This window comes from Semicossyphus pulcher, unplaced genomic scaffold (genome assembly GCF_022749685.1).
Source record: "Semicossyphus pulcher isolate SPU_LCO1_2020_fin unplaced genomic scaffold, fSemPul1.0.p SCAF_23, whole genome shotgun sequence".
In the NCBI taxonomy this organism is placed as follows: domain Eukaryota; kingdom Metazoa; phylum Chordata; class Actinopteri; order Labriformes; family Labridae; genus Semicossyphus; species Semicossyphus pulcher.
Genome location: NW_027211697.1, coordinates 7276626 through 7293247, shown reverse-complemented (window position 1 = coordinate 7293247; position 16622 = coordinate 7276626). Strand labels below are relative to the sequence as shown.

General features: G+C 39.4%; 2 protein-coding genes across 2 annotated transcripts; one reads left to right on the top strand and one right to left on the bottom strand.

Moving 5' to 3' along the window:
* The first annotated feature begins 53 nt into the window (after positions 1-53).
* Positions 54-2789, top strand: LOC138603139 (gastrula zinc finger protein xFG20-1-like). Its single transcript, XM_069674825.1, has 4 exons — positions 54-481; positions 594-715; positions 1457-1562; positions 1670-2789. Exons 1-4 carry the CDS (start codon positions 205-207, stop codon positions 2512-2514), a joined length of 1350 nt encoding a protein of 449 aa, XP_069530926.1. The 5' UTR covers positions 54-204; the 3' UTR covers positions 2515-2789.
* On the bottom strand, positions 2586-16348 carry LOC138603219 (zinc finger protein 271). Its single transcript, XM_069674919.1, has 9 exons — positions 15949-16348; positions 15769-15847; positions 15580-15682; positions 14620-15293; positions 11202-11275; positions 5300-5679; positions 4916-5055; positions 4688-4793; positions 2586-4607 (listed from the first exon to the last, which is right to left on the bottom strand). The coding sequence occupies exons 1-9, from the start codon at positions 16242-16244 to the stop codon at positions 3997-3999; spliced, it is 2463 nt and encodes an 820-aa protein (XP_069531020.1). The 5' UTR covers positions 16245-16348; the 3' UTR covers positions 2586-3996.
* Between the last annotated feature and the right edge of the window lie 274 nt (positions 16349-16622).

Genomic DNA, 16622 nt, shown 5'->3' with positions numbered 1-16622 from the left:
ATCGCTTGTATCCGCCGGAAATACGTCACTGAGTGGCAGTTATTTGGGTCCCGCTTTTCGAGTACCGTTGGCTAGAATTAGCTTTGTTGGCTTCGTTCACAGCTAACGTATGTTTTCATTTTTAAACTTTGTAATAGTTTTGCTTCTTGAATTGTATAAATACATTTTATCTGGTAAAAAGAATTGTAACAGCCGGTATTAGCGATGGACAGTCGTCTTTCTTTGAACTCGCAGCTCTCCTACATTATGGAGACGATGGCAAGGTCTGCCCTGGTACAGGTCTGCAAACTGGTGGAAGAAGACTCGACTGAGCTGCGGTCGGAGATGTGTCGGATTTTGGCTGCAAATTCAGGCCTGGCAGAAAAAGTAGCCAGTCTTGAGTGCGAGCTTACGGTTGTGAGAAGCGACGCCCACAAAATGTGCAAAAGTTCTCGCAGCGTAGGTGTACAAACTATGTGTTACACCGAGAGCGAGCCCAATGGTACGTACGTGACACAGTACAATAACTTAGAGGATGTGAAAAACATAATTTTTGCGTCTGTGTGTAGTGGACTATTTAAGTAGCCTACTTTTATCGTTTGGCTTTTTCTCAGTGTCTACCGGATCTCCCGCTATAGCGGCGATCTTCGGAAAAGAGTGGTGTATGAATCTGTGGAAAGATAGAGACCCATGCAGCCCCGAAAAATTCACAGACTCACAACAGTTAGCTGATGAGGTAAGACAAGAGGGCAAATGAGGCATTACATGTTTAATATCTTTAAGACAATTAACAACCGTTTACTGGTGTCCAACATGCAGTACAGCCTTTAGAATACAAAATATCCACGTTCCGTTGCAACTAAATACTCTGGATAATATGCACATTGACAAGCAACAGAAAAAGGGAAGTGTCAAGATTCCCTGGCCCCTGACATGCTTTTTAAGGTGTGTGTTGTTTTCGAAGGGAAATGATGGTTAAAAAACAAACGAACAAAAAAGCCAGCTTTAAAACATTAAATGTGGTAATATTATCGGAATATTACTATGCATGTAAACAAAACACACGTCATATCAAGTGCTGCACATAATAATTTCATTGTGAATTTTTGTTTCTTTTTAATAAATAATTAAAGCTCCCTGAAAGTCAATGGTAATGAAAAACCTCCATCTTTAGAGCACAGCAATACAGCATTTAGTTGCAGGTTTTTACCACCTGTTTTAAACCAAAAGATATTTCATTAATAACGTTATTCTAAAAGCAGCAACTCACCCCGTTAGAAAATCTGGAACCAGAGGATTTACACTTGCCTTGATGTTTTACTCAAACAGTTAATCAATTATCAAATTGCGCATTCATTTTTCTGCTGATTGGTCCACTTTGGATTCATTTTTGCTGCAGTCTTGCAAAGTCTTGTTGTCAAGGAAAATAGTGGTGCATTGAACTACCATTTCAAATTTGGACTTTTTTATTTTTCAGTCTGTGACAACACACTCTGACCAAATTACTGTGACTGACATCAAAGAGGAGGATTGTGTGGAGGATCCTGCCAGTAGCTGCCAACAGGAAACATTTAGTTCAGAAGGTAAGAGAGTGAGGGGGCAATGACTGTCATGATAAGGATATATATACGCTGCAGATTTATTTGGTTTCCATACTTTTTGAGTTTTACTTTTTATTATGATGCAACAGAACATGAAGAACATATGGCCGAGGAACCGGAGCAACTGTCAGTTGGTTACTCGGGAGGTAGCAGCACTTGCAGCCAGGCATTTGATCAGGACGGAGACAAAGTTGTATCTACAGGTGGTATGGAACCGTCCATGCAGCTGATATCCTTTAATGGCACAGAGGAGGCCCTCAGCACTCATGTCATTCCGATTGACGATAACTTTGATGATGATGACGATGATGATGATGATGTACAGTTCATTCAAGAAAGTCTGCAGGAGCCAGTGAGGAATGCTGCAGGTGGGTTCAGCTACGACGAGCAGCAAACATCTGAGGAAAGCTCTGAAAACAGCGCTGCTCTTGATAAAGGCTCACATGCTGACTTAAATACTCTTAATGTTGAAACTGCCGGAGAACCAAACAGAGACATTTTCACGTGTCAAATATGTAACAGGACATTCTTTCACAAGGGCACTCTAACACTCCACATGAAGACACACAATGAAAACTTTTGCAGCAATTGTAATCAGTATTTCCCTGACAGGTACAAGTTAAATAAGCACAAATGTGCGCCTCCATATTCTTCCAAGGGTCAGTCATGCACGTTGTGTGGGAAGGCCTTCGCAAACCTGTCAGCTCTGAGGATTCATTATGTCGTCCACACAGGAGAGAAACCCTACAGTTGCAGCTTTTGTGGGAAAAGGTTCACCCAGAAAGGCAATCTGAAATGTCACCTACGTATCCATACTGGAGAGAGACCTTTCTCCTGTCTTAAATGTGGGAAGACCTTTACGCAAAAGGTCAACCTGAAACATCATTTGATGGCACATCAAATCGCTGAATCACTGAAACCTGTCAGCAACTGATTGTGATGCATTATCAGTAGCAATGTTCCCTGCAGCATCATGGACTATTTCTGATGATGGTGTAAGGACAGTTATGTTTGTTAATACTTTGTCTGTAGTATAGGGTTCTACAAAATGTGGAGCGGTGTTGTGTTTTTGTCTTGTTTTTTTATTGAAACAGTTAGCACTTCATGTTTTTACAATGAAACATTCATGAATGTTCACTTGTGGATTAAAACTTTATTTGATATAACTCATTTTATATGAATACTTTTTGACTAATCTTAACTGAAGTTTCCTTTAACCTAATTAATCAGTTTTATCAGTTGAGTCTTAATAAACTACACTTGAACTGAACTATGCACATCTGATGGGTCTTTGTTAAACACATGCAGGTGTGAGTAAAAAGGGGGAAAAGTTGACAACACCAGATTTCTTTCTTGGGCATATTAATCCACACAATTGTGTCAGTGTGGTTGGTTCAGGAATATTGTATTATCACAGATCAAACGTGCTTAGTACAGGCGATTGCTCTGTTCTGGTTCTATAACAGTTAAGTACAGAATAAAAAAAGGGGTGATTTCTTAAACAGAAATGAACATTTGAAAAAAACAATAGTTTGGCCTGACCGCACACTGAAAACAAAATGTGTCCTCTATAACTAACCATACAAATACATTTAAGAACAGTACCAACATTTAAACCTGAACAATTTCTGGAACTCATTTGAATATTATGAGACCCACACACAGCATCCTCCTTCCACAGTTTTTCAAAGAGATAGGCCCACTCACTTTCTCTAAAGTTACACACAAGAAATGAGGTATTACATATGGGAAATAGAAAGCAGCGTGACAGTGAGACTTGGGCAATGAAGCAAACAGAGTGAGTCGTTTTACTTCTATATTGTTGTGAAGAGGTAGTTTTAAAGGTTTATGCTACATGTGTGCAAACAATGGAGCACGTCCAAAGTTATTCTTTTGGCATTATTCGACAGAAGACTTTTGTGGTCTGAAACATGACACTGAGGTATAATATGTAATGCTCACTATATGACAACATGCTATTAAGTTTTTCTTTGTCAAAGTATGGATGACCGCCTCACATTAAACACACACTGCATATGTGCCATCATACATATGACAATTATTCTTATGATGTGATTTAAAGGCTTGCAGAGGTCATCAAAAGTGTTCCATATTAAATGATAATCTAACCGAATCCCACCTATTCAATGGTACACGAGAAAGGACTCCCTGTTCCCTTGTGTGGCTGCTTCACTTCTCTTAGCAGTAAAGCTTAAAACACACCAAACTAAGAGTTTACAACACCACCGGTAACGGCTATAACATTTACTTTTCTTTGATAAAGATGGAATATTATAATTCTGCTGCACATTTGTTTCATTTAAACATTCTGGCACATGTTGAGCCACTCAGAGCGATATGGGGAGCACTTTACGTAGCAGTTCTGATCAGTTAGACCAGTGTTACAATTTATCATTCAATTGAAACATTGATGATGATTTAAGCCATACTTGTATGCATAGCATTTCCCACAATCCACACAGCTATAGGGCTTTTCACCAGTGTGTGTTCGAAGATGTATATTCAGAGAGCTTTTCTGGGAAAAACTTTTGCCACAGTCTGGACAGCTGTAAGGCTTCTCCCCAGAGTGTACGCGCTGGTGCAGTTTCAGGTACGTTTTCTGTGCAAAGCGCCTCCCACAGACTGAGCAGCTGAACGGCTTCTCGCCAGAATGCCGCCTGATGTGGACTTTTAAACTGCTCAGATAGTGGAATATTTTCCCACAGAATAAGCACTCAAACTGTTTTGTGGGCTTCACAGGTTTTGGCTGAAGGGTGAGTTCTTTGGTTGCATTCATGTGGATATTGTTTGTGTAGTCTGAGTATTCGCCAGTCGCTGAAGGAGGATTTGTGTTGTCCACCAGACTGCTCATTGTTGCATCATCTATTAACTTGTCCATAATTGTTGTCTGGGTGCGTTGTGATTGACTATCGGCTGTCATGGGGAAGTTGTTTAATTCCACTGAGTGAAGCTGCAGCTCATCAACAGCTCTATGAAGCATGCTGTCCTCCTCAAAAAGTCCAACAACTGTCAAATGAGAAGAAATGCTGTTAAATCCCCCAAAAATATCAAGGTGATGATTATTTGTCTTTTTAGATCATACTTACTTTTTCTGTTATCTGTGAGGCTCAACTGCTGACCAATGGGATGATCATCGTATATTTCCTCTTTCACAAAGATTAGATCAGGCTCTCTCTCCATTAAGTCTATTGCCTGCCAACAAAGACAATTGATGAACAGCTTTGAACACAATGATCATTCAGTCATGCCTGCATAATTGTTGTGCACATGACAATAAATATCCTGATCAACCAGTAGGTAATGGAATCACTGACCTGTGGTCCCATGCTAGTCATAGCAGCAGGCTCCAGTGTCTCTTTTCTCTGGGAGGGGAGCTTCTGTTCTTCTCTCCACAGATCCATGCACCAATCCTTTCCAAACACTCCGTCAATAGCTGGAGCATGCAGCTGCTGTCCTGGAAAAAAAAGAATAATAATATATAAAATTGTGATATATTTATAGTTATAAAGCAAATGTAAAATGAACACAAACTAATAAAACGAGACGAAGAGACGACGATGCAGAGCGACACGAGATACCGCTACCTAGCCTGCTATGACACTAAACAATGTGGCCAGTTCACTGTAAAGCTGGGTAAAACCCCCTCTGGTGTGACAGCATTGAAACGACTGTCTGTCATTATTTCTGACCATCCTGACCTGCAGGGTGTCGACGGCTGACATTGTTAACAAGTGCAGGGTACGTTTGAGCCTCCCTCGCTGCTCTCAGCTGGACCTCGAGAGAATAACACCTCTTCTTCAGCGCTTCATTTTCCGTCTTATGCAGGGATATCTCGGCGTGAAGGACAGAGGAGCATTCATCAGCTAGGTTGCCGATTTCAACCAAAGCCGCCTTCGTTAGCTTATTCAGGATAGTCGCTAACTGCGTCCGGAAATTTTGGTTTGTGTTGTCGCACATCATATTGATAAGAAGGTTGAATATTTGTAAATTTTGGCAAGATTCACAGCGCAAAGACGACACTCCTTCCTCATATGTGCTATAGCTGTGCCGCAAGGGGTTGTGGGCAGGGTTGCCAGGTCTGTGTGACAAAACCAGCCCAATGGCCAATAAAACCAGCCCAATACTAGAACTCAAAATCTACCCCTGTTAAACCATATACACTGCTTTTAAAGTCTAACAGCATTGCTATCATTGCCAAATGCATTATAAAATACACAGATTAATTAAACTCAGACGTTCATAGAGGTGGGTAAGAGGAGGATGCTATCAAAACTGGCATCCATCATGGACCACTCCTGTCACCCCCTGCGATTTCGGTTATACAGTACCGACAAAAAGCTTTTGTATTGTCTCCAACCACACGTCCTATCCATTCTTTGATTCCGTTTTCACTTTACCAGTCCGTTGTGTATTTCTTCCCGTATTTTTCCCACTTACCGGGCGTCATGTTTCTTTAATCTAATATAATACTAAAAATTGGGGATTTCTATTTACAGATAGCCTATTATTCATGTAATTTGCGTGCAAAACAGGTCTACCCAACCAGCGCACAAAAATTTCCACCCGCGGCAACACTTAAAAAGTAGCCTAATTCAGCGGGAAAACCGCGGACCTGGCAACCCTGCTGGCTAAACACGTCTACATCTTACACATGCGCACTAGCGCCCCCTGGTTAATGTAGGTTGATGATCGATGGCCTTCATCAGCGCCTCAGAAATCAATCCAACTTTTGAGTGTCCTTGTTCAAATCCAGAGTGTGCTTTTTAATTTGACTTTATCAAAAGGTGTACATTGGTTACAAAACTAGAGGAATACTTGAGTTAAGATTGACAGAGTGGACCTCAAAGATGCTACCTGAGGAACAGCACCATCTTGTGGCCACTTTGTGTTACTGTAAAATCTGTTCATCTATGACCACCCCTATGAGTACTATAAATGAGTGCACAGAAGGTTGGAAGGAATAACTGTAATATGTTGACATGTGAAATGGTAACTGTGAATCTGCAACATCACAAACAAACTGAATTTATTTTCTACCTTAAAATCTTTTATTTGTTGCATGCTCTTCCACTACATCGATTTTTCTTTCACATGTCCAGTTAAAGCTCTTATTATCTAGCCAATTTATCTAGAATTTTTTGCTCTTTTGCGTTTACATTGTGTTTCTCCTTGATGCTATGAAATAAAGTTATTTGATTTGAGAAGTTTTTGATCATAATTTCACAAATAAAAGCCTGATTTTTGTCATGGTGGAGAGTTTGTTAAATGCCATTTTCTGGGTAAAATCATCACATCACAACTCAGATGGTTGATAAAAACTTAACTCTATGTTTGCCCATGCACAGTTTACGCCAGGTGTGAACGAGTTATAGTTTAAACAGCATGAGATATTAATATCACAAAAATAAGCATAGCCTGTAAGTCCCTTTAGGCCCGCATGTTTGGGACCATGGTTCATTTTCAGCTAAACAAGAACAGACAGTTCTAACATCTTATTAATCGAACAAAAACAAACTCAAAGTCTTTTCGACACAAACAAACAGTTGGCAGCATAAATCGGCAGTGGTTCTCAAAGTTGAAAATTTCCAAGGATCTCTACAAGAAAACGACCTCTTAGACGACTTTTTCCCCCGGACATCGATTGGACATCGACTGAACATTGACAAGGAGCAGAACTGTTTCAGGATGCCAGACGTAAGATTTACTCTTTAAGAAACAGCTTGTTTACTGTCCAGACTGAACGATGCATTGACCCGATGATGAGTTTTTTAAATTACATTTTTAAAGGGTTAACTGATCTCATTTGAGAGCCGTTTAACAAAACTGAACTCCAAATGACCATTCCAAGCCAGCACCAAGTCCCGCATGTTTGAAGCGACGTTATAAGAAACACTACTTTTTAGGCATTTAAAGGGTAAAGTTTTGCTAATTTGTTTGCCTTTGTCTCTGTCCAATCTTATTATTTATATCCGGTTAGTTTTGTTATCTAGCTAATTACAGTAACATATATATATATATCTCTTTTTTAAATTTTCCTGTGCAAAGAAAAACAACAGAATGGATGCAGAGGGAAGGGTCTCACAAGTGTCTGCACACACACTCACCAACCCACCTGTATAAGAGGCCCATAAGTGATGATTTTTAGTACATTATATTTGTAAAAGTCTATATTTTATTTTTCTAGGAAAATCCTACTTATTATACATTTAAATAAGAATAAGTTAAGTTTTGTTAGTATAAGTTAAGTTAGTATAAGTTACGTTTGGTTAGTATAAGTTAAGTTTGTTTAAGTTAAGTGTAAGATAAGTTGGGTAGACGGTAGCTCAGTCTGTAGGGTCTTGGCTTGAGAACAGGAGGGTGGCTGATTCAAGTCCTGATACAGACCAAGTAAGGAATTGGGGCTGGTAGCTGGGGAGGTGCCAGTTCCTTTCCTGGGCACTGTCAAGGTGCCCTTGAGCAGTGCATCGAATCCCACAACTTCTCGGAGCGCATGTCCACGTGCAGCCCCCTCACTCTGACATGTGCATGGCCATAGGGTACCGTTTGTGCATGTGTGTATTTCGGGCCTATGTTTTTGTAGCATGTTTGTAATAACAGAGTGGAAACACTGAACTTCTCCTCGGGGATTCCTAAAGAATCTAAAACAAAAAACCTAAAAAAAATAGTATATAAGTTAGTGTAAGTTAAGTTGAATTAAAGGTATAATAAGTAGGATTTTCTTGCATTTTATCAACAAAATTCAAACTGGGCCCATCCTTCTGGGCTCTTCGTCACCAGAAGCTCACTCTCTCGTGCGAGAAGACCCCGCCGAGCTAACACTGACTGCATCGTGCTGGTTAGCCTGTCCTACCAGAGGCACCAACCTGTCTAACAGAAAGAAGGCCAGCTCTGCATCGCTCTTTCGCCATGTTCACCGGTCTGAATGGGGCCCAGTTGCAAGCTAATTTGAACCACTCCCACACTCACCCACACACTGTGATTGGCTCAGGGGACCACAACAGCACCCCTCCTGAAAACGTCCTGTGCAAACAAAAACAACAGAATGGATGCAGAGGGAAGGGTCTCACAAGTGTCTGCACACACACTCACCAACACACATGTATAGAGGCCCATAAGTGATGATTTAAAGTACATTATATTTATAAAAGTCTATATTTTATTATTCTAGAAAAATCCTACTTATTATACATTTAAATAGTAATAAGTTAAGTTAGTATAAGTTAAGTTAGTATAAATTAAGTTAAGTTAGTCTAAGTTAAGTTAGCATAAGTTAAGTCCACTTCATGTGGTTCATCAGAGTGGAGTCTGGGTTTGTTCATCAGGTAAGAGCATCTCTTTTAAGTAAGTAATTAATTCCCTAAGCGTGCTACTGGAACATTAAAAAGGTGAGTTTGATTCCTACAGTATTTAATTCATAAAATGTGGATAGGATTCTGTTTGGTTTCTATTTTCTTTAGCAGGTCTTCACTGCAGAGGAGCGTAGGAGAGACAGGATATAGCAAAGCCCCAGGATGATGATGCCCGGAGAGCCAGAAACAGCTAAGGGAACAGGCCTGTGACAAGAGAGATGAGGACAAGATAAAGGACCGCTCCGAGTAACCAAGGTAACTTGAAGATGAATGGCTCTATACTAAATGTCTTCATAATTATAGTCGACTTTTGTAGATAACTATTGTAATATTGTTTTTCTTTTTATTATCTTTTATTATCTTTTTATTTCTCTAAGTTTCTACTGTATTTTTGGAGCTATCTGGCACTTTTATTTCCTTCAGGGTTAATAAAGTTCTATCTTATCTCCTATAGTACTTCTTTTCTAAAAAAAAAAATGCTATTACTTTTTTAGAGAATCCATGAAGTGCTCATATTCAAGTCTTTCTTCACGAAACTTCAAGATGGAAATGATTGAGAAGAGCCCAAAGATGAGGAACGACCCCAGGACGCAGAGGGCAAGAGAGACGACATGAAGAGTAAGGTAAGGAAGAGAAGTCATTTTATCATGCATCATTATCATCATTTCTCCTGTATCACTGCACAAACCTTAAAGATGGCTCTTTAGACATTGTAGTTTCTGCTCTTCCTCTGCAGCTCGTCTCCTAACTTTAGTGTCCTTTCTCTTCAGGTTCAAACGGCCCGGCCTCAGTGTGCAGTCTGACAGTGAACACAGAGGGAACAGCACAGTGTCTCCTCCCTGGCCTCAGCAGCAGAAAGCAGCAGAAGAAACAAAAAGTCTAAACTGCAGAGAAGATGCTCTGATCCAGAGAAGTTTCCAACCGTACGGTTACCCAGCTGATGAAGAGGAGATCCAGGAATAAATGCAGAGGAGCAGCTGAAAGACACAGGAGAGCGACGTGTCGACATGCAGGCTACGCTGAGAACACAAGTAAGTGAAAGGTCCCTTTCTCTATCCTGAGTTATCAGGCAACCTTAAAAGACACAAGCAAACTGTATATACATATACATATTTTTGTCTGCAACATCTGTGTATTTATCCAACTAACCTTTGTAATGTTGGTCTGTTTCAACAGAGAGCACGGAGCAAAGAGAGGACCAGACAAAACAGTCCATCCAAAGAGGCAGAGGGACGAGTCAGGAGACAACAACACAAGACTTGCACAATGTTTCACACAATGAGGCTGCAAAAAAAAACAAAAAACAAATAAATGTCAAAGAACCTTAACAGGTCACTATTGGTCTTTTCCTATTACCCTGAAATAAGACCTTTAAAAACATTTGGTTTCCTTAAACATGTGGAACAGTGTAACATGTAGACTCTGCATTACTGAAGGTATTCAGAACATGAATGACTTATCGAACAATCTGCTGCAGTTATCAAACTTATAGTGATGGGTTCATTAAAGACCCAACGAGCATTAATGTGAGTAAATCATCATTATTTATTGAGTTCAAAACAAAGCAAACGATGAAGAAGATGCTCCTACCTTACAGCTTTAAGTGGTAGTTCTCCGTCAGCACTGATCCTTCAGACGAGCAGTTCTGAAACAGAGTAAAGCAGAATATCATCCACTAGAGGGAGCTACATGATCAGTAAATATGCTTTCAAGCAACCTAACTGGGTTTCAACATGTCTGCTCTGTGTTCTGGTCAACTCTGGTGGGATAATGATCATATTTCCTTCTAAGGGACAAACATCATCCTCACAGTACATGGCTGTTATGATAGTTGTTAAAACGTATATCTACTTGGAAGATCAATGCCGTTTGCTACCTGTGAGACAGCTTGTAATTCCACTTTACTTGAAGTTGACCAATGTCGTTGTGTTACTAAAGTTTTACCTTTATACCATAAACACAAATCAGCTGATGAAGTGTTCAGTTAAATTATTTTACATATATATAAAATATTGTTTAAAGGCATCTATAACACTGGCATCGTCATTTCCAAGACCATGTCTTCTCATTCTGAAAAAAGTGATGGAAATGACATTAGAAACATCTTTATATAAAGCTTGCTGAAGTCTGTTTTGGGATTAGGATTCAAGATTTAAGCAATATCACATGAGAGGGAGTGATGTTTTACTGAATATCAGCACTGCTCTGATTCAGGCCTCGGAGATGTGTTTCACTCTGCATCTGATCCAACCTTTGGCCCTCCCTGACACAGTAGATGGTAGACAGTCTGTGTGAGCATCTGAGGGACCCTGAAGCAAAGGGACCCTGAAAACAACACAAGAACACATAACATACAGTTAAATATGGTTCAAATATTCAGTTGTCCACCAAATTATGACAACAGAAAAAGCACACAAGAGTTCTTAGGGCATTCAAAATCTTAATTTAATATAATACGGTACGGATGTAAAGAAGTCATGGAATTCCCGACTCTGTTTGTAATACAAAATATACTGGACTTACTGCACAGCAAATAAAAACATAGCAAGTTGACTCATCATTTTATCAGATCCACAGAGGGTAACTTACAATCAGCCTATTCACCAGCAAACAACGATGACAATAAAGCAATCTCAAATTAATTAATATATGTCATTGCCATAGTCAAAGACAGTCAAAAATTGTTAGTAAGCATGGAATGACAGACTAAAAATTAAGAATAAAATTGCTAATATTTCTGAGCTGTCTGCTGTAGAAAGTTAAGTCTGAATTATGTTTCTAAACACTGATTGAAACTGCTTAATGTCAGGCCAATGAAAAACTTCCGAGGTGGACTCATCTTTATCATAGCGGGGTCAATCAAGATAGCTCGGAAATATTTTCATGTCTTTAACATCCCAATGCTAACTTATGAACAAATTTAAGTTAGCCTCAGTTACAAACGAGCACACAAGCTATGACATAACTCGACATTTACTGAGCTAGCTTCCAAGTTATGTTAACCTCTGTGTTAACTAGCATTAACATTTGACAAATAAATGAAGAAACACGACCCTAACACATCCAGCTAATGTTAACACACTAATTTGATTAACTTATTCAGGCTGATAGCTGTATCTTAGTGCAATGTTATTGTTAACATTCGGTAAATGAATGCGAATGCATGGCATTGAACTGTCTGCTAACATACAATTTAACTTAACGCTATCACTGTGAGAGTTTATGTTAATATCAGTTACCATAAGAACTCCCTGACTAAATATCAAACTTTGACAGATATTTTAAGCAGCATTACCTCAAACTAGCTATTAAAACTAACTTACCGTTGGCCTTTACATTTTCTTGCCTCAGCTCCCGCTGCCATAGTCAACAACCTTTACGTTGAGGCAAGTTTGGGCATGTTTTTGAATAATCTAACGTGTCAAAATAGTGATAACACAAACAATGTGTAGAAATTTGACATGTAGTGAGGGGAACTACTGCCTCTCTTCCAATTTGACCTTTGACACTTTACTGTGTAACTTTAGGGCTTAATTTTTCTAAAAAGATGTATTTGTAAAGGAAGATTTACACAAACCCTTATGAGTTAAGAACATCAAGCCTTTCAATTAGATTTTCAAATTCTACCAACACTTTTTTGGGAGAGGAAAAGAGCAAGAGCATTGTTGGCTGCAATCTACAGTTTAATGTCCATAAAGGGCAGACCTAATGTTCCTCATGTATGATAGTAAGAAAATGTGACACATGGAAAGTCACTTTCAGAAAATAGAGAGAAAGATCAGTTCAGTAGTTTCTTTCAACAGGTACTTAAAACACAAGTCAATCTAAACCCTCAAATAACGCTGACGTTTTCAGGAAATTAAGTTCATGGAAAGGAATAAAGAAAGTAAGGAGAAAATAATAAATAATACAAATAATACTTTAAAACTTGCATCAAAGTCCTGGCACTGTAGCTCTGCAGAAAATGATCAGGTGCACAGTTTTCCTCCACTGGTGGCAGTAGTCCTCTTTTGTTAGAATTTGAATACAGGGCTTATATTAACTGTGTAACTGGTAAACTTTAAACTTTAAACTTTATAGCACACTTCAACCTTGCCATAGTTAAAAGAAAAGAGTTTTTGTCAAAGTCAAAATCTGTGGCAATTTCTTCTTCAGCCCCCATGCAGCCGCTATTTTTGTTCCTTTTTTTTAATCTAAAACTTGTCAGGGCTCTTTGACAGGGCCAAAGGACAAGAGGAAATTAATAATCAAAATCAAAGCATCAAAGTAAAGGGGCCAAGAACACTTCAATTTTCTTCCCTAACATGTGTCAAGCTAAAAAATCCCCATACAATTCCCATAATGCAACAAATAGGTTTCTTTGGTAAGCCCATCCTGCCTGACAGATGGCCCAATATTTGATACTTTTAAAGTTAGAAACTGTGGGCTACAATTGGCAGCAGCAATCTTGCCTTGGGGATACCTTGGAGGTTAATCCAGCTCTGCCTTTAACCTGAAGTAAACTATTTTATATTTACAATATATTGTTGTAATAAATATTGCTCTGTGAATTTAGGTTTAGAGAACTACTGTATCCAACCATTAAATTCAGCTAAAAATATAGTTTATACACTAACTTGTGGAAGAAGGGTTTGCTTGCCTACGACAAAGCTCAGCTTATTAACATTATGGCCTGCTCTGCCTCTGATTGGCTAGAGCTCTTGGCCCTTCTTGGATGGGATGCTTAGTTAGTCATGAGTAGTAAAGAATGGGTATTAATGTACAAGCATGACTTCATTACTTCATCTTTTGGGTGCATACGTGTGGGAAGTAATGAAGTTATGCTATATATATATGTGTGTGTGTGTGGCAATGGAGCAATTTACATGTACTGATCACCTTGTATTGTAGATGAGTGACTGGATTGTAACTTTAAAAAACAGGCCTTGCATAGGTAAACCCCATTCTCCCTATGCCTCACAGATTATGGCCTGTATCCTGTTTTCTTTCAGACTCAGTTTTCTGTTTAGGGTTCTTAAAACAACTTGCTTTTGTGTTCCTTACCCTGTTGGTAGTGCTTCCTTAAACACAGCTATTGTCTTGCTAAATTAAGTCTAGAGAGCCATGAATTGTATTTCCCTCCATTGAGTGGAGGATTTTAATGTGCTTTGTCTGAAGGCCTGGTGCAGTGTTGACTGATGAAATGATCCCTGCCTTGTTAGAAAAGTAAAGCGCAGGGTTCATCCACTGCTGTCCACCAAAGCGTTATTAGGTGTGGCCTACTTGCATTTGTTTTGTTTGACTATTGTGATACAATTACAGTTATTACCACCAGTCACCAACCTTAAATACATTTTCATTTTAAGTTAATTTTTAGTTAATTTTTTTGTGTGTGAAATTGTTGTATTCTGCGATTCTGTGTGCTTTGCTAAGGATGTTCTGAATCAACCCCATTAGCTTATACTTATTTACATCTGCACACTGAAAGCTTTTGGCTTTCAATGGTATGTTCTTAATTAATAACATAATATCAAACTTACACCACTGTTTTATGTCACCTATAGCATCATAACAATCAGCACTATAAAGTTCACATGTATCTGAGTGAGCAAAGATAACTTTTTTATTGACATATTTCAACCAAACAGCAGGAGAATTAACATTGGCAGATTATTTTAAGTTGTTCCATTAATGAATGTCCCACTAAATGTAGGTGCACTAGATTCACTACCAAACATGTTCATACAAGGATCTAGATGTACGGCAAGGTGCTTTTTCAGATTACAGTTCTTTGTAAAACCCTTGCCACATTTGATACAAACAAAAGGTTTTTCTCCTGTGTGGGTGCGCTGATGCATATCAAGAGTGCATTTCTGAATAAAGCCCTTTCCACAAATAGGACAGCGGTATGGCTTCTCCCCCGTGTGTGTGCGCTGGTGTGTATACAGATGCCCTTTTTGTGCGTATCGCTTTCCACAAAGTGTGCACCTAAACGGTTTCTCTCCTGTGTGACTTCTCTGATGTATTTCAAGCTGGCTAAAGCATCTGAAACTCTTGCCACACTGCAAACAGCCAAACCTCTTAGCAGCCGAGTTCCTCAGGTTGTGAAGCTTCATATTCCTGAGCACACTTAAGCTTTGGGAGGCCACATTTTGAGCCATGCTTTTCCCAGTCTCTAGGTTTGTATGTGCAGGTCTAAGCTGTGGATTCCACTGCGTCTCCCTCCGTCCAGGTCCAGTGAGAGACGACTGGGTGCTAAGGTTCACAAAACTTTCAGAAAACAAATGCTGCTGATGTTCTGCAACAGGTTTGGGACGCTGCATCTCTTCTGGACTCCTCTGAGTGTCTGTGAGCGCTTTCCATCCTGTTAATAACATATGAACAAGTTAAATATTTGAATTGTTTTACCTTGATGAGGCAGAGGCTTCAAACCAATATACAATGTTCTTTATACTACAAGTATTACTGGAGTGTATATATTATTTATTAACAACATAGTATGATGTTTGTGAAGGTACTTTGACAATAGTTGTTGACAAACTATTTTTAACCCAAATTCCAATTAGGATCCATTAGAGTCCATTTTATGATACAAAAAGGTATTGACCTCAGTCAGCATTTGTACACGTAAAACTTGATCTAATACTTACTGTTTTCACTTGTTCTATCTTGTTCAGTGTCTCCATTGTCCAACTCTGGTGGCTCTTCCTTTACCACTATCAATTCAGGCTGCTCTTTGGCAGGACTAATGAGCTAGTGAGGGGGGGAAAATAGGAATTGTACATGTTAGAAGAACACAGTACCATATAGTGACCTGAAATGATCAGTATAGGACTCACTTCAGCTGCAGCATGCTCTTCACCTTGATGCAAACTGCTCCTCTCAGTGGAGGAAGTTATGCTTCCCCAGGGGTTCTCACTAGGATTCAACAAATTTGGATTTAACACAGCAGGAAGAGTGACGCTCTTAAAAGAGATATAGTTATGGTGCCAGTTCAACAGAAAACTCAACCAACCTACCTTTTTATTGGAGTTCTTGTCCTGTCATGCTCAAACATCCCGTCCGCTGAAGCGTCCCTCACCATGCATGCAGCGGTGGCTGCGTCCTGTCTGCCACCCTGTGCCATATAGAGCAATTTCTCCATCAGCTGTAGTTTCTCAGTGAGCGAGGCTATTTCGTTCCGCCCTCGAGTTATCTCTATTTTCAGCATCTTCGACTCGATCTCGACCAGTTTGCTTATTTCAATTACAGCTGTTTTGGATAACGCGTCCATGATGGAGACGAGCTGTGTCTGGAAAGAGAACACCGTCGACATGATGTTAAGGTTTCTGTAAGATCCGAGATGCACGCGGACGACTTGTTGCAGTAGAGAGGTTTAAATGTTTACTCTTCAATGATGTTACAAGTTTCATACGACACGAGCTTGGTGTGCATGTTCACAAGAAACGCGTGAGTCGCTTCAAAACTCAAGTGGTTAAATAGGAGACAGTGTCACCACCTACCGGCTGGGAGGAAGTATCGCCACCCAATAAAAACTACAAAATTAATTTATAATTATACTGTAATGAAGTCTGCATTCATATTAGGTATTAGAAATGTGCAATAATCCGATGAGGTGTTTTGTTCTTGCTTGTTTTTAACGTATTAGTCCATATGCTGACTTTTTATGGCGGCGTTACTACTTGGTCAAGGA

What these genes read in the sequence shown, in the direction of transcription:
- LOC138603139 (XM_069674825.1), top strand. Translation starts at nt 205, where the DNA reads ATGGACAGTCGTCTTTCTTTGAACTCGCAGCTCTCCTACATTATGGAG. An exon ending in CACCGAGAGCGAGCCCAATG is followed by an intron (nt 482 to 593) that starts GTACGTACGTGA and finishes GCTTTTTCTCAG; the next exon opens with TGTCTACCGGATCTCCCGCT. An exon ending in GGAAACATTTAGTTCAGAAG is followed by an intron (nt 1,563 to 1,669) that starts GTAAGAGAGTGA and finishes ATGATGCAACAG; the next exon opens with AACATGAAGAACATATGGCC.
- LOC138603219 (XM_069674919.1), bottom strand. Translation starts at nt 16,244, where the DNA reads ATGTCGACGGTGTTCTCTTTCCAGACACAGCTCGTCTCCATCATGGAC. An exon ending in ACAAGAACTCCAATAAAAAG is followed by an intron (nt 15,848 to 15,948) that starts GTAGGTTGGTTG and finishes GTTGAATCCTAG; the next exon opens with TGAGAACCCCTGGGGAAGCA. An exon ending in CCTCACAGATAACAGAAAAA is followed by an intron (nt 4,608 to 4,687) that starts GTAAGTATGATC and finishes CTCATTTGACAG; the next exon opens with TTGTTGGACTTTTTGAGGAG.